This window comes from Nannobrachium achirus (genome assembly GCF_963921795.1).
Source record: "Nannobrachium achirus genome assembly, chromosome: 5".
In the NCBI taxonomy this organism is placed as follows: domain Eukaryota; kingdom Metazoa; phylum Chordata; class Actinopteri; order Myctophiformes; family Myctophidae; genus Nannobrachium; species Nannobrachium achirus.
The window spans coordinates 18520710-18548209 of record NC_137814.1 but is presented as its reverse complement, the minus strand read 5'-3'; the positions used below and the strand labels follow the sequence as shown (position 1 = coordinate 18548209).

Here is a 27500-nt window from a genome sequence, read left to right as displayed (position 1 = left end):
ACACTGAAACACCCCCAGACTTTACTGTGGACTAACAAGCATATGGCTTAGCAGATTTGTCATAATTACTAATTTAAGATCTGTGAATTATTAAGTGTGTGTGTGTGTGTGTGTGTGTGTGTGTGTGTGTGTGTGTGTGTGTGTGTATGTGTATGTGTATGTGTGTGTGTGTGTGTGTGTGTGTGTGTGTGTGTGTGTGTGTGTGTGCGCACGTGTGTGCGTGTGCTCTACCAACCTTACTCATCCAGGACTTGCGTTTGCACATGGTTTTCCTTCTCTTGACGGCCTCCAACAGACGCCTCTGTCCTTTAACGGAAAAAGGGAATGAGAGAGACAGACAGACAGACAGACAGACAGACATAGATTAAGTGATTGTGTATCTACCAGTCAGTCTTCATTCCTACTCTCACCTATGGTCGTGAAATGTGGGCAGTGTCCGAAAAGAACAAGATGGCGAATACGAGCGACCAAAATGGCTTTTCTCAGGAGGTGTGATTCAAGATTCAAGGAGAATGTATGTGTCACTGACCTAGGTACAATGAAGTAAATGTTGTTGGGACAACGAAAATATATAAAGAAATAAAATACAAATAAAAAAGTAATAGAATGGCAGGGCTAACAGTGGTAGGGCTAACACTAACACGAACAGGGTCTTGTCTTAGACAGGCACAGTAATTTATCATAATTAGCAACGTTTCCGTGTGCAGTCGATTCTGATCAAAAGCTAGCAACGTTCACCCAAATGTGCAAGCAACCATGTGCAGATGTACACAGCATTAACACAACTCTGCCATCAAAATACCCCTTTGTACCCCTTCTCTGCCATGCCCGTAGAACCCGTAAATGTAATAAAAATTAATTAAAAAAAAATTTTTTATCGAAGCGCAACTAAAATAGGCCGGAACTAATGCTCCGTGATCGGTTTCTACACGGACACATTATTGAGCGGACAACTTTAACATTGGAGTCCCTGAACCGGAAGCGGAAGTCCGTCCTCTATTTTGGCCCAGCTTACTGTCTGAGCTCCGTGGCTTACAGATGGAGAACTTATTGATCAATTGAAAAAGTTTCAACGGATTTGAGAAGCTGATGGAATACGCGAACACACGAGCAGTGTCCGATCACGCACGATGGGAACTGGACGAGCGCCCACGTTAACAGGTAGGACTCGGAGAAGCCGGCAGTGAAAGACAGAGAAATTAACAGGCTTTACGGCCGTAAACTACGAATGAGTTAACTCATTGCATGCCAGGCCCGATAGTCCCGAGATTATTTTAATGTCTTTCCCTGCCAGGCCCGATAGTCCCGAGAATTTCCGCCATTTTGAAAAAAAGAAAAAAAAAATTCAAAAAAATTTTTTTTTCAAAAAATTTTTTGGACCCCAAAAAATGTAGTAGGCATGATAGAAATCGCGAAATTGCATGTTTAACCCCCATAGCAACCCCATCTATCAAACATGGCAGCCATCTTTGTTTACATTTTAGGAAAACATAATGGCTTGTATCTCATGAATGCCTGAACGGATTTTCATTCGGATTTTTTTGTTTGAAAGCTGTGAGCAATGTGAACACACGTGGTGCATTATCTAGGCATGGGTGTGCATGATCCGTGCACTATGAATTACATGGAAGTCTATGGAGACCAGATGCAACATTGAGTACGAAGGTATGTTAAAATGGCGGGGAATGTGTTAAGATCAGTCAATGTGCTTTCGAGTGACACTATAGTAAGTAGTAGGGCATTCATTTACGGAAAACCTAATGTGGAGATAGGAGGTTTCCGACAACGACGATTTACATGATCACTGACTGCAGGGAAGGAGGGGTGAGGGGATGATGCAATGACTCTGCTACCCTCCACACTCTCCTATCTAACATCAGGGTCTTGAGCTCTACAGTGTTGTTAGCTAAGCTGTCGCGCTGCAGTGCATCCACACAGGCGATGCATTCTTGCCTTTCCTAGTTGGCTCCCAAGCCAGCCCAGGGCAAGAGGCAAGAGCTTGCTTGCCTCTAGGTCTGGGTGCCGGCCTCATCCTTCTCTCTCAGACTTTGTCTGTGACCCGTGGTACTGTAGGTCCCCATAGAGGACCACATTTCAGTACTGACTCCACTATGAACAGCCGCCTCTTGAGGTATCGTCCTACGTCTGATTTCCACACTCTCCTCATCCCATGCAAGGCATAGGACTAGTATTAACTAGTACTAATAGATTAGTATTGGTATAATAGTAATACAGAAAGTAATAAGTAGTTGTTAATCTCCATAAATTGTATCATGTTGTGTTTTTTTTTTTTTTTTCATTTTAATTTTGGACATTTCCACCCAACGGAGACGAAAGTAGAAACATGGTAGACTAAAGCAAATGTAAAACAACAAGTGTGCAGGGCATATGTGAGTTATTAGAGATTTATTTGCACAAGTAAAGCCTTATTTATACAGTGCTGCGTGCCGCCGGCGGTACAAGGCTTGCTCGCTCGTACACGGGCTATTTTCAACGCGGGACACACCATAACATGACTTAATTATAAAGCAGGCTTTAGCGCAGGATAGAAAGTGGGTGTAATTGGTCTAAAGCAGGACGCTCCAGAGCACCCTGAGGGCCCTGCTGCTAACAGGATTTAGAACACCATGCTGGATTCCTCTTCTCTCTCTCTCTCTCTCTCTCTCTCTCTCTCCTCTCTCTCTCTCTCTCTCTCTCTCTCTCTCTCTCTCTCTCTTCTCTCTCTCTCTCTCTCTCTCTCTCTCTCTCTCTCTCTCTCCTCTCTCTCTCTCTCTCTCTCTCTCTCTCTCTCTCACACTCACTCACTCACTCACTCACTCACTCACTCACTCACTCACTCACTCACTCACTCACTCACTCACTCACTCTCTCACTCTCACTCTCTCTCTCTCTCTCTCTCTCTCTCTCCCTCTCCCTCTCTCTCTCTCATTCAGGGACGTGCTGGCCATTGGGAAAAGCGGGAGAACTCCCGAACGGCCGGTTCATTCCAGGCCGGCCATTAGGAAAAAATTAAAAAATAAAATGTCAACCTTCGTTCCATTTTGGGGGCTGGGTGGCCAACAAAGTAAATGGTCACTGTCGGGCAGAGACATCGTATCTCCAAGTTTCACATTTGTAGATTTTTTCGCAAAGCAAAGCCCTGCTTCATCATACAAGGCCGTCGCACAAAAGTAGTGAAAACAGCAGATCTACAAGCACACAACGCCTTGTAGATCGGCTGTTTTCACTAGTTTAAATCATTTTTAAAATGATAAATACAATACAAACGGTTTTGGACATACAAGGTTTCCACCCGACAACGACAAAATATAACTCATGTAATTGCCCCACTGGCTTGTCACTTGTCGTGATCTGAAATGGCAAATCTTTGAGTAGCAGCAGCGCTATACAGAGAGATCTCTCTCTCTAGCGCGCAAAGAGGGCCTCTCCAACTCTTTTTCCCGGGCTGAATCAGGGGCCCAGCATGTCCCTGCTCTCTCTCTCTCTCTCACACACACACACACACACACACACACACACACACACACACACACACACACACACACACACACACACACACACACACACACACACACACACACACACACACACACACACACACACACACACACACACACACACACACACACACACATCCAAGACAGGCAAGACAATGGACTCGGCAGCTTCCCAGTGACATTTGCTATTGTGCCTAATTAGCAGTTGTGTCCCCGCAAAGACAATTACAGACAAAGAAGTTACGCTTCCAGGCAGTCCCCCCCCCCCCCCCCCCCCCAATTCTAATTATAAGTGCACAAATAAAACAGAATGTGAAAAGGCAAACACAGAAGGAGGACTACAGCGCACCATTTGAAGATTCTAAATCTGTGTTTAGCCAACCAAAAAAAAGCATTTTCGCCCTAAATCAGATCAGATGTAATATTTTACACAGACCCGGATCCCTTCTTCTCAAGGTGGGTCAACATGAAATTCTACATTCAAGTCTAGGACAGTTTGGGAAAAGGCAATTCTCTTGAATGCTGCCTTCGGGTACAGCATGGAGAGGGGGTGGGGACGTTCGCGTTTCTTGCAACATGGTAAACACATTCATGGTCTGAAGAGGGCACCTTTTACAGATGGGTAAAAGGGCAGGGGGGGCTCAAGCCCCCTTTGATGACTATGAGTGGACGTGCCTGCATTTCTTTACCATAGAAATGCATGGCAGAAAGACAGACACGGCTTTCACTAGATGGCCGCCCTTCAAAGGCTGCAAGGTATAAAGCTGAACTTGTTTTCCTCACTAGAGTGTCCACGGTGATAATAAGTATATGATTATAGGCTTTAGGCACGGGTTTGGTTGTGGTTAAGGTTAGGTTAGGTTTATATAGGCCAGGGGTCAGCAACCTTTTTGAAATGAAGTGCCATATTTTTTAATTTCTAGATAGTCAGTGTGCCACGTCAACATACATTTTAATGACACCAGATTCCGACACATTTTTTGTCAGGACATTTGTTATAATGTGAAGATACAGTACCATACACTTATACTGTATGTTGGTGAGTTTACTGAGTGAGAAAACAATGTTAGCATTAAGTTAATCATCTGGGGAACCTTCAAAATAATGTGTGGACCCCCTGGAGGTCCCGACCCACAGGTTGAGAACCCCTGTAAAACAAAACATGACGGTCTGGTGCTCTTGACTATGACTGTACACTTAACATTATGGGCGCTTGCGCCCAGATACTAGCCTGAGCCAGTGAGCCAGCAGTCCCATTGCTTTCACAATGTGTCAAAAACCTGAATTTACTTTACTTATTTACTGAATTTAAACTACTCTTACTCATTGTAGAAAAAAGAAGTTGAGATCCGAGCACTCGAGGAGATTAAAATAAAACAAAGTTTATTTATCTAAAACCAACATGTTTCGACCTTACGGTCTTCATCAGGGCAAGAACTGGAGCAACAGACATACAGATCCATTAAATAGTGGCTATTCACGTGATGTTACTAATACACAGGCAATTAATGACCATTGTTATCACGGCACACCCAAATTATGCAAGTGTGTGTGTGCATGCACACTGATTGTGTTGCCTGCACACCTGCACACCCACAGCAGCCACCTACTGAGCAAGAAAGAATGAGCCTGCACTACAAATGCAGGAGACATACTCAAAAGTCTTATTTATAACAAATAACAAAAACAAATAAAGAAAATAAATGCCAACAATAATAAACAATTAAATCAAAAAGAAAAAGCAAACACAGAAATAAACATTGTGCATAATATCAGATATTATGCACAATGTTTATGTCTGTGTTTGCTTTTCTTCCGCGTTAACGTATGTGGACGTCCTGAAGTTCTGTGTTTGCTTTTTCTTTTCTTCCGCGTTAACGTATGTGGACGTCCTGAAGAAGGATGCGGGAGCTGAAAGCTCTTCGGAGCTGGCCGGGTGTATGGAGAACCGGAACGATTGGAGACTCCGATGGAAGCTCGTCTGAGGACGACCGAGAGAGAGATCACCCTCCCCTGCGCCAATGTTGGCACCCGTGCCTAAGGTTGCCTACCCCTGATATAGGCCATCCACACCAAGCACTGTAACTATAACTAAAGATATTGTATTAAAAAGTGCAGTAACTCAAGTGGACAGAGTCCACAGCACGTTCATAAAGACGACAGCGGTGTACAACATAGTAATATATATAGGCCTATTGCCCTTAAGGATCTCAGGAGGGCGTTCACCATGTGCTGCTCTAACAGCAGTTTGGGTTCTTAGTCAGACCAGCATGTCTTACGTTATCACTTCCACAAACAGAGGGTCTGAACCACAAGTCAGCATGTCTGGGTTTAACCATAGCAAGTAAGTGTCTCTGCTGGCACACACTGTGCTTGCTCCATGGCTGGTCTATAATGGAGGTCCATAGATGGCCACTTCATATGTCTGTCACGTTTATTTGCTGGTCCTTAAGCACTAGTTGTGCCCAGCCCAGGCATTAGACACCGTTTCTATGTAATCATCTGGCTACTACAAGGTTGTTGACTTTAGACGGACACCAGCACAGTCACACTGTGACGCCGCAGTAGGAGGTAGTGAGCGTAGCACCATGAAGTCCCTGGGGGTACAGATCACAGACAGTCTGTCATGGTCCGCAAATAAGCCTCTCTTGTAAAGAAAAATACTTTTCTTACTTTTTTCCACCACTGCAGAAGCATGCAGACTAGCAACAGAAGGGGGGTATTGGATAGATGTGTAGGCATGCGGAGCAGACAGAACATTGTTGTTGTCGGGTGGAAACCTTGTATGTCCGAAACTGTTCCCGTTTCTGTGTGGAGTTTGCATGTTCTCCCTGTGTCTTTTCACTAGTCTTGTTGCGACAGTCTTGTATGATAATTTTTTAACGCTGTCCACAACGTCCAGTCATGTATAAGATTATGATTAAAATAAATGCATTGTATATTTAAATGTAGGCTATATACATGTGCTTTTCTGCTGTTGGCTATCCATTCACGTCATTCACAAGGGTGACTTGATGTCCCAAAAATCCTAGCATATTTTTAATGTAATTACAGTGGTCTTCTTACTTTGATAAAATTATGTATGAACACAACAGGCTGGGAAACAACTCCTTTCTCATTTCTTCCTCCTAAAACAGGTCAGCAGTGAGTGACTGAGTCTGAAGTTCTCTGACTAAAGCCAGATTTTTAAACATTGTCGTGGCGGTGCTGTTGCACCAAAAATAGCTGATCTACAAGCTCACAAAACCTGACTGCATGCGACGTGTTGTGGAGCTTGTAGATCTGCTAATTTTTTCGGCACTTTACACAGCATCTATCTATAAATGCGAGAAGTCTCTGCGTGTGTGTGTGTGTGTTTGTAATCCGCGTATCTCGAGAACCGTTCGTCCCACCGGCTTCAGATTCGGCACGCGCGTTCCCCGCCGCGGCACGGAGTGCAGTGCCGGGTCTCGACCCGACCCGACGCGCGGTTTTCCCAAACCGGCGCGAAACGTTCGGAATCTCCTTATGCGGGGTTGATTGTTGACATCAGGCTGTTTCTGAGGAAATCGGCGAAAGCTCTGACTCATTGTGACATCACTTCATAAAAGGCTCTGACATCACGTACGCCACATGAGTCAACAAAAAATCTCTGTGAGTGTGTATGTATGTAGGTAATCCACGTATCTCGAGAACCGTTCGTCCCACGGGCACGCGCGTTCTCCATATGGGCATAAAATGAATGCCCCCATATGAGAACCGTTCGTCCCACGGGCACGCGCGTTCCGTCCCACGGGCACGCGCGTTCTCCATATATGGGCATAAAATGAATGCCCCCATATATGGGCATAAAATGGATAAAGGGACACAGACAGACAGATTCAGAGATCTCCGAGAACCGTTCGTCCCACGGGCACGCGCGTTCCGTCCCACGGGCACGCGCGTTCTCCATATATGGGCATAAAATGAATGCCCCCATATATGGCCACGGCACGGAGTGCAGTGCCGGGTCTCGACCCGACCCGACGCGCGGTTTTCCCAAACCGGCGCGAAACGTTCGGAATCTCCTTATGCGGGGTTGATTGTTGACATCAGGCTGTTTCTGAGGAAATCGGCGAAAGCTCTGACTCATTGTGACATCACTTCATAAAAGGCTCTGACATCACGTACGCCACATGAGTCAACAAAAAATCTCTGTGAGTGTGTATGTATGTAGGTAATCCACGTATCTCGAGAACCGTTCGTCCCACGGGCACGCGCGTTCTCCATATGGGCATAAAATGAATGCCCCCATATGAGAACCGTTCGTCCCACGGGCACGCGCGTTCCGTCCCACGGGCACGCGCGTTCTCCATATATGGGCATAAAATGAATGCCCCCATATATGGGCATAAAATGGATAAAGGGACACAGACAGACAGATTCAGAGATCTCCGAGAACCGTTCGTCCCACGGGCACGCGCGTTCCGTCCCACGGGCACGCGCGTTCTCCATATATGGGCATAAAATGAATGCCCCCATATATGGGCATAAAATGGATAAAGGGACACAGACAGACAGATTCAGAGATCTCCATATATGGGCGTGAAATGGACGCAAATAGACAGATATCTCCATATATGGGCATATATGGGCAGACGTACGCCACATGAGTCAACAAAAAATCTCTGTGAGTGTGTATGTATGTAGGTAATCCGCGTATCTCGAGAACCGTTCGTCCCACGGGCACGCGCGTTCTCCATATATGGGCATAAAATGAATGCCCCCATATGAGAACCGTTCGTCCCACGGGCACGCGCGTTCTCCATATATGGGCATAAAATGAATGCCCCCATATATGGGCATAAAATGGATAAAGGGACACAGACAGACAGATTCAGAGATCTCATACGGCATAAAGGGACACAGACAGACACACAGACAGACGGATACAGAGATCTCCATAAATGGGCATAAAATGGACGCAAATGGCATATATGGGCATAAAATTTACGCAGAATCACAAAGATCTCCATATACGGGCATAAAGGGACACAGACAGACAGATTCAGAGATCTCCATATATGGGCGTGAAATGGACGCAAATAGACAGATATCTCCATATATGGGCATATATGGGCATAAAATGGACCCAGAACTATATCTGCAGTGATCTCCATATATGGACATAAAATGGACGCTGACAGACAGACAGATAACAGATATCTCCATATATGGGCATAAATGGACACAGGCAAACAGATGGTCAAAACGGGTCCTATGACAACAGGTATAATGGGGTTTGCATTAAAGGGCGGGGCATTCATTCCCTATTTACGTTGTTCCGAGTTGGCCAGGTCGCCGACTAGACGCTGGGCCGCCCTTCGGGCGGCCCAGCTTCTAGTAAATACAATTAGGCATAACTTTAATGCTAATATCCTCATCTGATCTTTGATTGAAATATCAACAAATTCACGTTCAGTGGAGCCAGTCGGACGTCAACGTGACGGCGTCCTTGACGTCGTCACGATGCAGAGCAACGCAGCGCCTGCAGTGGAGCCCTGGCGTAAGTCCGACTCCTTGTGAAGGTTGATGATATACATTTTATATCAATCCTGTAAACATAATCCTCTGTGCCGGGCGTCCCATGACCTCTTTTATTTTATATTATTTATCTTATCTTATCTGGTTCTTCTATTTACTTTCTGTCTTCGTTACATGTTGTCTTACTTGTATTGTATGTCTAAAAGATCTTGAAAATGTCTGGAAAATAAAGAGTTTAAAAAATTAATTGTAGAAAGTTGCAGATACGAGGTTTCTAGCCCGACAGTGACGGCATGCGGAGCAACAGAAGGGTCGGGGGGGGTAGATGTGTATGCATGGGGAGCAGATGAATCACTCAGAGTGAGTGAGTGTATGGATGGATGCCAGGCTGCAGGCCGGGCGCCAAGCCAGGATGTAAAGGAAACGACGTCCGTGGAGGGCATTCATTCATTCAGGAAGGGCCGGCGCTGCAACAATGCACACAGTCAGGGACGTGCTGGGCCCCTGATTCAGCCCGGGAAAAAGAGTTGTAGAGGCCCTCATTGCTGCTACTCAAAGATTTGCCATTTCAGATCATGACAAGTGACAAGCCACTGGGCCAATTACATGAGTTATATTTCGTCATTGTCGGGTGGAAACCTTGTATGTCCAAAACCATTTTAAAAATGATTTAAACTAGTGAAAACAGCCGATCTACAAGCACACAACGCCTCGCACCGCGAGGCGTTGTGTGCTTGTAGATCTGCTGTTTTCACTACTTTTGTTCGACAGCCTTGTACGATGAAGCAGGGCTTTGCTTTGCGAAAAAAATTACAAATTTGAAACTCGGAGATACAAGGTTTCTGCCCGACAGTGACGATTTACTTGGTTGGCCGCCCAGCCCCCAAAATGGAACGAAGGCCGACATTTTATTTTTATTTGTTTCCTAATGACCGGCCTGGACCGTTCGGGAGTTGTCCCGCTTATCCCAATGGCCAGCACGTCCCTGCACACAGTGGAAGAAGGCTTTGGCTTGTTGTCTGGTATTGGTGACCCTTCATGCTCCACGACTGCAATTGATCGTGCGTTTCGGCACTGAACATTGGAACAGATACTGTAAACAATTAGAAGAAAAATAGTAATCGGTGCCGTTCCAAAAATGACCGTGACCCTGTAGCACTGTAACAAAGGGGTAGGCAACTTATAGGCACGGGTGCCAACATTGGCACAGGGGGAGGGTGATCACTGGCATACTGCTGGCAGAAGTGTGAGAGAGAGGATTTTAATTTTGAAATCAAATATTGTTTTAAACGTGGTCAGTTAAATTAAGTCACCTAATTTGCAGCAAATTACATCCTGCACACAATTCTACATTCATTAAAACTCAGAACTTTGACTGGGAGGGAGTCAGGGAGATAGGTGGGTTATTGCTTGAGTCTAATGATCATTATAACAAATGTCCTGACAAAAATATGTCGGAATCTTTGATGAGGTTTATTACTACTGTATCTAGAAAATACAAATATGGCACTTCATTTGAAAAACGGTTTCTGACCCCTGTTCTAACAGACGACGGAACTACACGCTACACGATATTATCGTTTATCGTGATAACAAACACTCACGATAATCATATCGTGGAGATTTAATTTATCGTGATATCGTCCTCTGTCATAAATTCACCTTTTATTTGCTGAGCTGCATATCCGGTACCACTTAAACCCTCTATAATTGGTAAAAGGTACTCTACTCTATACGTACTCTATACAGTCTTTTTTTCATTCTATCAAATGTCTTTGCCAAAAAATAGCCGATCTACAAGCTTGTGAGCTTGTAGATCTGCAATTTTTTCCGTTTTTTTTGGCAAATGTTCCGCCCCAAGATAATTGATTTTGATTATGAGGTGTCGCCAGTGAGACTACACTGCACTGCAGTATGTTCAAATGTGTTCAAAATAATTATAAGGGTTATGACAAATGGGCCCACATGTGCATGATGTTGAAATGGCAACAATAGACGTATATACCCACACCGACATACTCTCACACACACACAGTGTGACTCACCTGGCCGGCCCATGCCGATCTTCTCCAGGTCTTCGTTCTTGACGTAGTCAAAGTGCGAGAGCCGCGTGACGTTGAGGTCGTCCCGGATCCGCAGGAAGTACTGCTGCAACTGCACCTCCATCAGCAGCTCCAGCAGCCATTCTGTGCCCTCCTCACACTGCATGCTACCGCCCAGTTTCTGTCAAACACAGCCAGAAAACAGACACTGGTGTCAGGGAGAGCCATTCCGTGCCTTGACCCATTTAGAACGGGTACACATTATTTATTTTGTATCATTATGTTATGCTTTAACTATTGAAAAATAGCAGATATACAAGCTCACAGCGCGGCACCGAGTGCCGCGCTGCGAGCTTGTAGATCTGCGATTTGTTTTAAATTGTGAAAATTAGAATTTTGAGTGTCTTCTGAATCCAGGTGTTTTGAAAAACCTATGTTTCTATGCAAAAAGAAATACATATATTCAAAGATTTGCACACATTTTCACAACTTTTTCAAAAATAGCAGATCTACGAGCTCGCAGCGCGGCACTCGGTGCCGCGCTGTGAGCTTGTATATCTGCTATTTTTCAATAGTTAAAGCATTCAATAATTCTAGGCCTAAATGGGTTAATTCACAACAGAGAACGGAAAATAGGCCTAATAATACTAGTATAAAGCCCTGAGGGACTCTCGGGACAACCAGGTTTAAAGTGGTTTAACCTTCTATACTGAATAAACTGGACGTGAGTTGTCCTCTGTACTTGCCTTGGACCGCTTTTTTCCCCTCCTGTTTACACCAAATCTCTTTGACAAAAATAGCAGGTCTACATGCTCACAGCGCGGCTGCTATGTGACATGTTGTGAACTTGTTAGATCTGCTATTTCTGGCTAATGTTCCTCGTAGCCAGAATAGGCGGTTAAGTGGTTAATATGTCAAATGTACACCTATTTATTGGTCTTATCCTGACTCAAATCTGTGGGCCATTTTTGGGGCTGTTTACACTGGTGTGAAAAACAGAGTAAAAATGGACATGTACTGTATGTAACGTGGGTCCATTTTGGGACCTTTTTGACACTCTTGGATTCAAAGGAAACGTTGTGCACCCCAAAGTGGAAAATAGAAAATTGGGCCCATGGAGCCTCACGCCAAAATGCACACTTAATGGCTCCATAAAAGGTGCAAAGTGATTTAAAAATACTTTCTTCTGACCTCATCTGACTCACACACTGCTGGCGTGCAAAGAAAAACAACTGTGGAATAATAAAGTGAGGCCAGCGGAGGCCCTCTCTGGCCTTCCATCAAGTACCCTGACAAATAGATAGATAGATAGATACCTTTATTATCCCACGGGGGAAATTCAGTTGCCCAGAGGCAGCACAGCAGTTAAGGTTACACGTTACAGAGAAGTAAGAAAAATAAAAAGAGTACTGTTATGTACAGTCCAAGAGCAAGCACAAAAAAATATAAATAAAACAGTGTCGAAAGCTATTGCAAAAAAAGAAGAAGACTATATACATAAAGTGACCAGGAAACATTCAACGCTCATAAGTGACACGTCACACACACACAAAAAAGCTATACTCATAGTGGTTCTCAACCTGGTCCCCAGATGACTAACTTAATTTGCAACCTTGTTTTCCCACTCAAGAGTAAACAAGGCAACATAAAGTTTAAGTGTTTACAGGGTATCTATCTGCACATTTCTAAAGTGACAATTTAATGACTTTTTAATGATTTAATGACAAATGACATACACACGCACACACCTACTGTAGGTGCATGCTCACGTGTATGTAGTGGTGGAAAGTAAATAAGTACTCCGCTACTGTACTTAAGCTAAATTTTAAGGTACTATTACTTAAAACTAAAAGTCAGTTTTTCAATAGTTTATACTTCTACTCCACCACATCTTAGAGGCAAATATTGTACTTTGTAGATTTGTATTATTATAAAACATGAGCCAATTAAAACCTGTTTTAATTGTTTGTTTCCAAAAGATTTTGATACATTTTGAAAAGGGTATTAAATGGAAAAGTACTCTTGGAGCTTTCAGTACATTTTGATGGCAATACTTTTGTACTTGTAATTCTGCATACAAGACTGTCACTTGTAACCGGCGCAACTGCTGCATTTTTGACACAAAGACAGTTGCACATAATAGACACAAACACACACGCGCGCACGTATGCGCACGCACACACACATACACGAATTCGCCTCCACGTGAGGCAAATCATGCACATATGGCGTCCATAAGTCTCGGTTAAAATACACTGGGGGGGGGGGGCTCATCCATCCCTACCTCAGAGTACACTAGATACCTCAATACGACACGCAGCCAGGCAGAACATCCATCATCCCACGTCCAAACACCCTGTTTAACACTCCATTCATCACTGTCTGCTTATACCAGCCCTGCTCTGCTCTGCTGAAACCTGCTGAGACCAGCAGACCTCTGAGTCTGCTCGTCCCGTTTCTCAAGACACTATAGCAGGGGTCTAGGGGGTCCTCAGAGTTACTACAGGGGATCCTCCAAATATTTGTGTGATAGAAATCTCATTTCTTCTTTTTTATATTAACCACTTGCGTCCTATAGCGTCTATATTTGGAGAACTTTAGACATAAATAGCAGATCTACAAGCTCCATTTGTAGATCGGCTATTTTCGGCAAAGAGCTTTGGTGTAGAGGGGGAAAAGAGCAGACTAAAGGTCCGTACACACAGAGGGCGAATTGGCGAATAGCGAATTAGCGTATTATTCGCCTTTTGTTTAAAACCTTATAAAGTCAATGGAAGCATCCACACCAAACGCGAATTTCGAAAAAGCGAAAAGGCGTCTGTTTTTTATTCGCCCTTGTGTCGAATTAAGCGAACGTTCAAAGGCGAATTCCTCTCTCTCTCTGTATCAAAGTAAGCTCACTCTACCCTATTTCAAGAGAGAGAGAGAGAGAATGGTGGAGGGACCTTCACGTTACATTGAGGCCGAGGGGAACAGTGTCTTTCTCCTTTTCCGTGTCTCATCTGCGTGGCTGCTTGGAAAAAGTAGCCTACTCGAATGTCTTACCGGTAAAAGCATGGTTTATGTGTTTGTTATTGTAGGCTACTTTATATCTGCAAAAAGACTAATGTTTAAAAATAAATCGCTGGGTATTAAATAGCCTACAATAGGATCCGAAATGAGTCGATTAGAAGGAAAGTACTGGAAATTTGACTCAAGTACAAATACCTACAAGTACAGGCTACTCAAGTAAATGTAGGCTACTTTTAGTTACTTTACACTGACTTTCTTTTTTTACAGACCGAAATCCTTTTATTTCCGAGAGACCCAACCATTTAATCATTATTAAAACCCTCTTTCATGCTCACTGCAGCCGTGCAGCGTGCGCTGTTAACTGATTGACAGGCAGAAGAAGGCTACCAAGGAATCTATAATATTAAGATCGAAACAAAAGCCAGAGATTAAAAGGAATACTTTTAGGCTATTTTCTAACTACAGAGAGGTAAAGTCATGGTTTAACTTGTACGCGGTCGCGGCTGCTATCTCATCATCCTGGCAGCAGGCTACGCATCACGCATGCATTACGCACGCACCAATATCTTTTACCCCTGCTGTTAAACTGATCCTAGACCAGCATTATCATCTCACTGTTACACAGCCATTCATCTCGCTGCCTCACGGCTAACAGACCATGATCCTAGGTCAGGCCAGCCTAAACACAGCACACACGTTAAACAGAACTCCAGTAGCCTAGTTCGTTCCTTATAGCGCACGCCAGCGCGCGCACACACACACACATTGATTGATTGCTTTACAGTTTGCATAAAAAAGCAGAAAGTACACACACAATACGGGTCCTCTTGGGTCCTCTCGGGTAATACACATAATGATTGACAGCCCCGTATTCCGAGGGTGATGCGGCCATTCCGACCCGGCTATGATAAAACACTGACCGACCCTGTCTACTCTGCCCCCGGCCGGAGCTGAGGGGAGGGGGAACGGAGAACGCGTGTTGTCACTTGTCTCTTCTGTTCTTTTTCTTATTTAATAGGCTAACAACCACGGCCAGGTCTCATCATCACTTGAGGATATAGTTTCCATTGTTTTATTTGTTTCCCTGTCTCCGTTCTCCTCTCTCCTCTCCTCTCTCTCCTTTCTTCTCCTTTCTCATGTGGCTATGCAGGCAGATATCGCCCCCTCGTTTTTAGGCGAATTAAACGAATATTATACGCATATTCGCGTCGCTTTTTGGTGTGTATGGAAAAGGGCGAATGGCGAATTCTTCGCCTTTTTGGTTTGCTTATTCACGTCGCTTTCGCTAATTCGCCGGTGTGGACAGAGCTTAAGGCTAGGGCTCCACCAAAATGACGGCGTCGTGCCGGCGTCAAAAAATGAACCGGGGCGAATTTGAGCGTCCGACGCGGACGTTGACGTCGGCAGTGGAGCACCCTTCATTGATTAAAACGGGAGCGTTCCCAGCGTTGACGTTGACGCGACGCTCGACGCGCCCGGTGGAGCCGGGGGGTAAGTACTGCTTGAAAGGTCAAGTTTATTAAGTATTGACGGTTCAAGAATCCAAAATACACTGATGATGGTGATGTCATTGTGCTGTCAAAAGATGAAACTATATATGGAATCTATTAACCGGTTGTGGGGATCCTTGTTCATCGCTCTCTCAACTAAGGGGTCCTTGGACTGAAAACTTTGAAGACCCCTGCACTATAGGGCCAGTGGTGCTCACTGCTCAAGCCTTCCCGTGTCAAGGACCCCCAAATTGATATGCGTTTGGCCCGAGGACCCCCATCTGAAAAGGTCTTGTGCCAGCCTGCCAGGGAACCCCTGGTTAAATGTTTTAATATTTTGTTCAAAACAATTATATAGCCCTATTTTATACAGGAGCGTGTGTGCATAAATGGTACATTTATACCACCTTCATCCAACGTGCTTTACAAAGTGGATTACATTCCCCCGTTCAAACACACGTTCACACACCGACCAACCTGCTCATCAGAAGCAGTTTAGGGGTTCTTGCTCAAAGGCCGGCTTTACACTGCCACTGAAATCTAGCCTGAATCAGATCTGAGTCACATCAAAAGTGGAATCCGATTTTTTTTAAATTGTCTAAATCCAGACAGGTCACATGCAGGTCACATGAAATCCGATTTTGAAAAACCACGGATCTGAGGACATCTGTCTCAGTCTGAAAGCAGTAACCACATCCACCCCATTGAGTTATACGCAAGTCACATGCAAGTCACATCAAACTGTCCAAACGTCACTTGCTGCGCGATCCAAGCGCGGCTGTAATGACGTCATTACAGAGCGCAAGTATCTACAATTTGATTACAGCGCACTGAGCACATGAGAAAGAGAAGAGAGAAAAACAATATTTTAATGTGTGTTTGTTTTTGTTGTTGTCGCATTTCCTGAACGTAATCAACAAGTGCCAACGTCATGACGCCTATGTCGTTATCACGGTAAACCAAAGCAGATATGTCGCCGCAGGGCAGCTTTGGGCTGACGCTGTTAAAATCAGTCTGAACACACAGATCAGATCTGTGTCACTTGCAAATGCAGTGTGAAAAGTCGGGCCAAAAGATTCGGATTTGAGAACCAAATCGGATAATCCGGCCTTTGACAGTGACCCATGCAGGGAGAGACGGGAATCGAACCGGGAACCTTCCGATTCCCAAGCAGCCACTCTACAGTACCTCCTGAGCCACGGTGAGGGCATCTACTGATAACAGGTTTGGGTTTAAAGCCTAATTTAAACTCTGTTGCACGATGGTGTCTCTCGTTGGAAATTACTGTCTTTTCAAGCAAAAAAACATGATGCAGTTCAACATGAAAGTGTGGTGTTTTTGGCAAACTGTATGACAAAGTATCAATTAGGCTTATGGTTACCAAATGGGACATAATATCGTTGTTGTCAGGTGGAAACCTTGTATGTCCAAAAAACGTTCATTTTGTATTTATCATTTTGAAAATGATTTAAACTAGTGAAAATAGCGGTGCAAGGCTTTGTCTGTTCAACAGTCTCATCATATAAGAAAAAAACATGCAACAAAAAACATGCACATTTGAAACTTGGAGATACGAGGTTTCTACTGGACAGTGACGATATGTTGTTAGGTGTGTCTGGAGGCTCAAGCACTTAACTGCACTGACCACATGGTCCCTGTGAGTCACAAAGACCTGGGGTTGAATCTGACTCTCTGACTCTCGTCTTCTTGCCATGCAGTTTCCAGTCTCTCTCTACACTCTCCTATATCTACACCAGTGGTTCTCAACCTTTATGACCATGACCCCCAAAATAATCATATTTTAACTGGGGACCAACCCCCCCCCCACCCCCACCCCCCACCCTGACGAGCACGAAGAGTTGAGGAATTACATTTTGTATAACACGGTTCTATTGTGAAAATAGCAGATCTACATGCTCACAACGCCTTGTGTTGCGAGGCGTTGTGAGCATGTAGATCGGCTATTTTCACAATTTCAGCCTCTAATATTTGACAATTTGGCTAATGTTTAATTTGTCATTTTAGAGGTATTAAAAAGTCCTTAAATTGTCACTTTAGAATAGATGTGCATATACCCTCTATACACTTAAACTTTATGCTGGCTTGTTAACTGTTGAGTGAGAAAACAATGTTGCACGTTAAGATAATCATCTGGGGACCCCCCAAAATAATTTGGCGACCCCCCTGGGGGTCCCGACCCACAGGTTGAGAACCACTGATCTACACAGTAAGTAAAGCAATAAATGGGAAAAGAAAAAAAAATCCATCTTAAAGTTATCGTACTTGGGATTCAAACCCAAGTCCCGCACGCATAAGTGTGCTGGAATTTCTACGGCTGAGCTACTGATAATAGAGCCTGTTTAGGCAGAGGATAAATTGCATATACTGTAGAGCTTCATACGATATCTCAATTATATTAATCAGTAGTGGTCCTACAGCCGACCATAGGATCTAAACTTGAACCGTCAATACTTATAAAACTTGACATTTCACTCTGTACTTAGTCTGCTCTTTTCCCAACTACACCAAAGCTCTTTGCCAAAAATAGCAGATCTACAAGCTTACAACGCCTCGCGCTGCGAGCTTGTAGATCTGCTATTTTTGGCTAAAGCTCTCAGAATATGGATGCTATAGGGTTCAAATGGTTAATGTATAAAAAAGGAGAAAAAAAAGCTTCTATCACACAAAGATTTGGAGGACCCCCTGTAGTAACTCTGAGGACCCCATAGGGGTCCCGGACCCCCTGTTGAAGACCCCTGATCTAAAAGTCTCCACATAAGAGCAGGGAGATCAACAACAACAACCATCACTCCATCATACCGATTTTTCGTAAATTAATACCGTATACTTGATCATACTACAGCATCACACAAAAGCATAACAAATTGCAAATCTGCGAGCTGGAAACGCGGCACGTGTTGAGCTCGTCGATGTGCTATTTTCTTTTTTTTTTTTTTTTATCCTGAATTAAGTCACTGTTTTAGAAATAATGATTTCCACCCGACAGAGACGTAATAATCGTAAGTTAACATTTCCACGATGACCGTGCTCTCTCTCTCTCTCTGTCTCTCTCTCTCTCTCTCTCTCTCTCTCTCTCTCTGAGTCTCTCAAGGGCCTTGTTGGCTTGTTAGTCATCAGCTGCTTTTGATTACTGACCCCCCACCCCCACAGCGGTTCACATCATAGACTTAACCCCATGACACGGACATGGACTTTAAGAGAAACAGGATGAGAAGAAGTGTACCATTATGTGACCAGCTCCTCCTTTGAACTGCTATCAGAACGGCAGTCTGACCTTACAAACTGCTGAAGCATTAAAAAAAAAGAAAAAGAAAGAAAGAAAAACATGATACGACAACGTGTCTAATCCGATGTGGTCGCTGTCGCAGGTTGGAAACATGGGAAAGTTATATTTTCTATTGCTCGGCCACCAAAACGTGGAATTCCCTGGTTAACACCATTTATTAATACTAGAAGCTCGGCCGCCGAGCGTCTAGTCGGCGCCCTGGCCAACTCGGGAACAATGTAAATAGGGGATGAATGCCCCGCCCTTTAATGCAAACCCCATTATACCTGTTGTCATAGGATCTGTTTTGACCATCTGTTTGTGTGTGTCCATTTATGCCCATATATGGGGATATCTGTCGGTCTACGTCCATTTTATGTCCATATATGGAGATCTCTGTAGGACCCGTTTTGACCTGTTTGCCTGTGTCCATTTATGCCCATATATGGAGTTATCTGTCTGTCTGCGTAGGACCCGTTTTGACCATCTGTTTGCCTGTGTCCATTTATGCCCATATATGGAGATATCTGTATCTGTCTTTTTGCGTCCATTTTATGCCCATATATGGAGATCTTTGACCATCTGTTTGCCTGTGTCCATTTATGCTCATATAAGGAGATATCCGTATCCGTCTGTCTGCATCCATTTTATGCCCATAAATGGAGATCTATGCAGACACAGTGCCGGTTCCGGAAAACCCTGATGTCAGACATCAGAATCCGAACCTTTCGTGATGGTTTCAGAAAATCGCGTATCGGATCGGGTCGAGGCCGGGCACTGCACTACCTGCTGCGGTGGGGAACGCGCGTGCCGAATTTGAAATAGGGAATGAATGCCCCACCCTTTAATGCAAACCCCATTATACCTGTTGTCATAAGAGCCGTTTTGACCATTATGTTTGCCTGTGTCCTTTTATGCCCATATAGGAACATCAGAATACGTAACCATGGCATTTTTTGTTGACTCATGTGGCGTACTTGATGTCAGAGCCTTTTATGAAGTGATGTCACAATGAGTCAGCGCTTGCGCCGATTTCCTCCGGAACAGCCTGATGTCAACAATCAGCTCCGCATAAGGAGATTCCGAACGTTTTGCGCCGGTTTCGGAAAACCGCGAGTCGGGTCGGGTCGAGGCCCGGCACTGCACTCCGCGCGGCGGCGGGGAACGCGCGTGCCGAATCTGAGGCCGGTGGGACGAACGGTTCTCGAGATATGCGGATTACAGACAGACACGCAGACACGCACGCACGCAGAGACTTCTCGCATTTATAGATAGATGGTCTCTTTCAAAATTGCCTTGGAAAAAAAATCCCACCCAGTGGGGAGTGAGCGGTGCCTTAGCCTATACCATACCATAGTACACTGTGTACTCATTGTGTAATCACTTCAAACACTTTGAGTCTGCTCAACAGCGCCACTTGAAGGTTGGCCACCCTGTGGTATTGCAGCTGTTGAGGCCGTACTGATGTGGACAGACAGACAGACATACACACTACTAGGAGATTGTGGAATAGCTGTCTGGCTCATAGAGTTATAATAAGTATAGAGAGGGCACCCGATTCCGGGGGCTTGGTCTGGCTATGCGAAACTAGCCTGACACCAACGATGCTGTAATCTTATGGTACGTTGAAATGGAGATACAAGGTTTCTGTGCGCAACAGTGCACGCGAAACCCACCTAGAGTTTGACAGACAGGAAAGCTCTGATGCTGTGTGTGTGTGTGTGGGGGGGGGGGGGGGAGGGGTGTAAAGGGTGACTGTTCAGTAGTAATTGGGCTCTGTGTGAGTGAGGAACTTCCTGTAGTGTGTGAGGAGGGGTCATAGGTCGGTGGAGTAAAGGTCGTGGGGGACACAGGCCTCTCTCTGTGGGGTCAACTTGTTAATGGGTTTGGTTAGGGGCCACTTCCTTCTAGTGCCTCTGAGGAGCATGACCTGCCAAGAGCAGTGGTGGGAAAAGTAACTTGGTACATGTACTCAAGTACCGTACTTTAAGTACAATTTTGAGGTGTTTTTTTGAGCGGTGGTCACACCGTCTCCTTAGCCTGACCGTGTGTGTATGTGTCTATGCGTGTCTGTATGTATAGCCTGACCCTAGCCTGCAATACAACTGGGTGACCAGAGAGGTTCTTGAAATGTACGTTTTTACCCGTTCTATGAATTTAAAAGTAATGAAGGATGCATGGATGTTTTAATAGTTAGGTTGCACTGCACAGGCTGGTGTCACGTGACAAAGGAACAGATCTACAAAGCTACACTGCAGCACTCTGTGAGCTTGTAGATCTGTCATTTTTGTCACATACATTAAGCTGCAATCACGCAGCCAGTTGTGAAAAAAAACTACTTATGTTACATATTTTGTGTAATGTTATACGTGTTTTAGAAAATGTTTTTTTTATTAACAAAATCAATAACCAAAAACAATGCATAGACAAATATTTGTTCTAGGACCTTCAGGGACCCTTGATCATTTCCAAACCTTTTCTAATTTCCAGGAATTTCATGAAATATTATCAAAGTATTCTGAGGCACTTTTGGACTTGTGCCATGGCACCCACTTTGAGAAACGCTGCAGTAGGCACACAACTTTTTAGTTCATATACTGCACATATCGTCTCGGATGGAAACTGTCAAAAACTGTTACTTTCAGGATTCTAATTCAAAAGCATCAAAGGTAGCAGAGCTACAAGCTTGTTTTGAGCTCACAGAACTGCTACTTTTGATGCTTCTGAGTGACGTATTTTGAGATGGGGGGTCCGCTGCCAAATACATGTAATTTTGAGGGTATTTGACATGAAAAAGTTTGAGAACCACTGATTTAGAAGAAGGATTCGGAAGACATTTATAGAATCGGGTCAAGAATATTCAGACTTGCACACATTTTCTAGATCTTTCAAAAAATAGCAGATCTACTAAGCTCACAGCGCGGCACTCGGTGCCGCGCTGTGAGCTTAGTAGATCTGCTATTTTTCAATAGTTAAAGCATAAAATAATGGTTAAAGTAATGATGCGTAATAATGCGTTCCTGGTATAAAATGGGGGTTCATTTTACGGGGAGAAAAACAACACAAAAAGTTAGAATATGGAGATAAGAGGTTTCATTCAAGCCCTGACAGCGACGATATCTAGTGATCAGACACCACCAGGCTCACAGACAGCGGCCAAGGTTCCACTGCAGTCCTCTGATAAGGAATGAGTCGGATGACTATGGCAGATGTCTACGTTCCGCCACGGACGGATTCATCACGCAAGTTTGACGCAACGCACATTAAACTGGGTCACATCACCGCCTCTCATGTCACACTATAATGGTCTCAGCCGTGTTTTTGAGACGATATTTGAAAAAAAAGTTTGACCCGATTCTATAAAATGTCTTCTAAATCAGTCGTTCTCAAACTTTTCCATGTCAAGGACCCCCAAAATGACATGTATTTGTGTATACCACCCATCTCAAAATGTTGTTCCAGGGACCCCCCCCCCCCCCCAAAAGCAAATATTTAATAGTTAAAGCATAAAATAATGGTTATAAGTGGCTCCAGGTCTTAAATAGCAGGTAATACAAGTAGGTCGGCAGCCTCGAACACAAACTCATAGGCTATACTGTATCCTAGCTATAGAACTCATAGGCTATACTGTATCCTAGCTATAGAACTCATAGGCTATACTGTATCCTAGCTATAGAACTCATAGGCTATACTGTATCCTAGCTATAGAACTCATAGGCTATACTGTATCCTAGCTATAGAACTCATAGGCTATACTGTATCCTAGCTATAGAACTCATAGGCTATACTGTATCCTAGCTATAGAACTCATAGGCTATACTGTATCCTAGCTATAGCATCCCTGGAATTAGGATTAGTCACAGCTGCAGCCAGTTACAGTAAATTCCACAGAGTATTCGGAGTTCTGCTGCATCACGATTCACGCCTAGCCTTGCCTCGAGGAACACAATATCGTCCTCTTACTCCACATTCAGTTTTTTATGTAAATCATACTTGATCATAGTGCAGCATCACACAAAACCATCAAACGTAGCGTATCGCAAGCTTCTAGATCTGCTACTTTTGATACGTTTGAATCCTGAAAAGTAACAGTTTTGGACATAATGGGGTTTCCACCCGACAGAGACGATATGACAAAACTGTCAGGCTGCCATGTATGGCAGTGTCACGTACCAAAGTAGCCAAAGAAGTCGATCGACATAAACTCACAACAAGTTTGCAGTTTTTTTTCCCCCCTTCGACAGGTTGAAAGTGATTAAGCACTGCTGTCCGGGTGTGGAACAGCCTACCAGAGCATGTAGTTGGTTCCATCACAGACAATAGTCTTCAAGCCTTTAAACGCAGAGTTTATAGACATCTCCTGACCACCCCTGCCCTCACACATACTGACTATTGAGCTGAAGCGAACCATATGATTGGCCAATGTAATGGACACATTATCTGACTTGGCTACTGTTCACACAAACATCCAATAAAAAAAGTAATTAAAAAGAAGTCTGTCTGTGGCTTTTTATATATTAACCGATAAGTGGCGCTGTCCTGTCCTGTACAGCTCACCTCTGTAACGTCTGGATTTGATTCAGCCAAGAGAAGAGAAGAGAAGAGAAGAGAAGAGAAGAGAAGAGTTTAGATCACAAAGTCAGCCAGCTATATTACAAACTAATGACTAATTATGTCAGGCTGTTTGACGGTGCAACAATATTATTTGGCATTACACAAAAAGAGAGACAGAACTAATATGGTACAGTATGTCCTGTATCAGCAGTCAGTGTATCTTCCACAGTTACTCTCCACACTCCAACACCCAGAACACACTGTACAGTATAATGCAACTTAAAGGGCAATGCATCTACATTACAGTATGCAGGGTCTGCATGAAGTATAGTATCAATAGTATTTAGCAGTGCAATAAATCAGACTCCCCCGAGATACTTAAATTCCTTCACCTGGAGTAAAGCCTCATTCCCTACTTGGACTGCACAATCCATCGGTTTCCTGCTGAGAACCATGGCCTCAGATTTAGAGATGCTGATCCTCATTTCGGCCGCTGTACACTCGGCTGCGAACCGGTCCAGTGAGAGCTGAAGGTCTCGGACCGATGGTGCCATCAGAACAAAACAAAAAAAAAGCAGTGAAGCAATCCTTAGCTCACCGAGCCTTATACCTTCTCCACCACCACTTCGCCTCGAGATCCTGTCCATGAATATCACAAACAGGATAGGTGACAAGGCGCAGCCCTGGCGGAGGCCAACCCCCACCGGAAAGGAATCCGACTTATTACCGAGCACACGGACACAGCTCTCGCTTTGGGCGTACAGAGATTGGATGGCTCTCAACAAGGACCCTCTCACTCCATATTCCCGCAACACCTCCCACAGAATCTCCCAAGCAATCTTCGTTCCTACTCTCACCTATGGTCATGAAGTGTGGGTCATGACTGAAAGTATAAGGTCGCGGGTGCAAGCGGCCGAAATGAGTTTTCTCAGAAGGGTGGCTGGTATCGCCCTTAGAGATAGGGTGAGAAGTTCAATCACCCGAGAGAGACTTGGAGTAGAACCGCTGCTCCTTCACTTGGAAAGGAGTCAGCTTAGGTGGTTCGGGCATCTAGTACGGATGCCCCCCGAGCGCCTTCCTAGGAAGGTCCTCGATGCACGTCCCACTGGGAGGAGACCCCGTGGCAGACCTAAGACCAGATGGAAGGATTATATCTCCAAACTGGCCTGGGAACGCCTCGGTATACTCCCAGAGGGAGTGGAGGAAGTTGCTCAGGATAAGGAAATCTGGAAGTCTCAGTTGGAACTGTTACCCCTGCGACCCGATTCCGGATAAGCGGTTGAAGATGGATGGATGGATGGATGAAGGGATTATAAGGTGACAGTGAGATTAATTGGACCACAGCTTGTGTATAGACTTGTGAATGAACTTCAGGTGATATCAAAGCCTGAATTCTCAGTTGACTCCTGACTGTCCTGGTCCTGATATCAGTGTTACTTTGCTTGATTTCTGTACAATATTGAGTAGTTTCTCTTCAGTTTGTGGCTGTTTATGCGTCTTCATGTCTGTTTCACACGTTAAAGAGGTGGTGCCATAGTTTTGTACTTGTTCTGTTTTGTATGTGTCTATCAAGTTACCATTATTCTAATAGACCTCGGGGTGGGGTTATAATGTGCAAATTTGCCTTCCCTGTGTATTTTTGGTTTCTTCCTGAAAGCTGAAAGCCTCGGAGTCAAAAGACCCGATCGAAAAACACTGATTTAATGACATTGTGAAATCATCCCCTCCCCCTTTACCATACACCCAACACTGTGGGTGTGGCTAACTTCAGCTGGGTCACCACCCACCTGACAACCAGTCATACTTAATGAACAGGTGGGTGTGCATGGCCAGATAAAAACATAATTTTAACACTTTCTGTAGACTTTTTTGGAAAAGTTCTTCCTCCAAGTATAATCATAATACCTGATCATCACATTTTTAGCGTGGAAAAAATCATGGCACTAGGGCTGTCACGATATGACATTTTACATGACGATTAATTGTCACTCAAATAATTGGCGATTAACGATTTAATTGTGTTTTTGTCGTTGATAATTACATTTCTGTTTGGCTTTTAGGCTTTGAAGTTGTACGTGGTAGATATGACACATAACCTAAATATACAAAGAAATTACTGACATATTTGACAACTTACTACTTAATAAATAACTTTGATAGTGGAAATAGCCGATTTACAAGCTTGCGACGCGTTGTGAGCTTGTAGATCTGATATTTCCACTATTTCGGACATTTTTCAACATTCACGATTATGACGATTATGACAAAATAATTGCGATATCAAATAATCACGATTAGACGATTATGTAACAATTGTGACAGCCCTACATGGCACCACATCTTTAAACGTTTTTTTTTAATACCAAAAGTAATAAGCTACATGGTATATGTATGTGAATGCTGTGCCATACAGATTTAGTCTCTTTCCTCCCATCACCCTCCATACTTTAGTCTCTTTCCTCCCATCACCCTCCATACTTTAGTCTCTTTCCTCCCATCACCCTCCATACTTTAGTCTCTTTCCTCCCATGACCCTCCATACTTGCCGAATGAATACATATTCCCTGGCTTGTCGTATGGATGCGACTTCTCTGGAAAGTGCCAAAGACGTAAGCCAACATCCTCAGAGCTCTTTCCAAGACTTCACACATCTGAGGCCTGTGTGTGTGCAGGGGGTCAGAGAGACCCAGGTTCAAACTCCTACTTCTACTGACACAACACACTGATCAGGACACTCACTGCACCCCACTTCCACAAACACACTAGGCAGGACCAGGGACGTGGTGAAAACATCGAAAATAGAAGACCTCCAAGCTCACAACGCGTCGCAGCTTGGAGGTCTGCTATTTCCGATGCTTGATTTCTACACAGAGAGGGAAATTCTTTCAACATAAGATGCTGCATTAAAGTTCAGGAGAGTTTGGACAAGGCAATTCTCTTGAATGCTGCCTTCAGGTATGGCATGGAAAGAGGGGCATTTGCATTTCTTTCACCATAGTAAAAACTGTATTCATGGCCTGGAGAAGGCACTTTTTACAGACAGATAAAAGGGCAGGGGCTCAAGCCCCCTGTGATGTCTATGTGTGCACATGCCTAGTCAGGACTTATGGGGAACACACACTGGACGCGGAGGCGACGCGGAGGCGGCGCGGAAGCGGCGCGTCAAAACATACAGCCCCATTATTTTCAATGAACTAACCCACACCGGCGCCGTCAGACGCACGCAGCCGCGGGTCTGCCGCCCCGCCTGCCGCGGGCGGGCAGGAAATGGATGGTGATCGTCGGCTGACCGCATCACCCTTTTGATCGCGCGCCACATCCAGTTGGGGTTACCGCGAAGCACTTCACGTGCGTCGATACCGCAACGCGACGCTGCGCAGCCGCCCGCGTCCAGTGTGTGCTCCCCTATACACTGCACCCCACTTCCACAGCTTGCAGCTTCCACTGAATGGCTCCTGTGCAGGACTCTGGGGTGAGCAGAGGGGCGTCAGTGGTGACGTCACACCGTGGAGCTGATCTGCTCTAATGGACTACAGAGATACGCGGAAGGAACAGTAGTGTAAACAGGGTTCCCACACATTTTTACCAATTAATTTCCCAAACTTTTCCAGAATAATTAACCCAATTTCCAGGACTATATAACAATAATTCAGCTCAATAACAGGTCGCTTACTCCTATGCGCAATGCCCAAAGACAGGTAGTGTATGCCAGTGGTTCTCAACCTTTTCAGGCCGTGACCCCCGAAATAATCATGTTTTAACTGGGGACCCGGCACCCTGACGAGCATTAAGAGTTGAGGAATTTTGTATAACACTGTTCTATTGTGAAAATAGCCGATCTACATGCTCACAACACCTCGCAACGGCTATTTTCACAATTTCTGCCTCTAATATTTGACAATTTGGCCCATGTTTAATTTGTCATTTCAGAGGTATTAACAAAATCAATAACCAAAGACAATGCATAGCTATTTCTTTCCAGGACCTTCCAGGACCCTTGATAAATTCCAAAACTTTTCCAGTACTGGAAAAATATTTTTCTAATTTCAAAATATTTCCAGGAATTTCATGTCCATGGGAACCCTGTGTAAAGTAACTAAGTCGATTTACTCAAGTG

At 44.4% G+C, this 27500-nt stretch overlaps 1 protein-coding gene across 1 annotated transcript in view; it reads right to left on the bottom strand.

Annotated features, from left to right (window-relative positions):
* LOC308285757 (activated CDC42 kinase 1-like) overlaps positions 1 to 27500 on the bottom strand; it is a 106039-nt gene that overhangs the window by 74416 nt on the left and 4123 nt on the right. Inside the window, 1 exon segment of the mRNA XM_080726614.1 lies at positions 11045 to 11222. Coding sequence (XP_080582740.1) covers positions 11045 to 11222 — 178 coding nt within the window.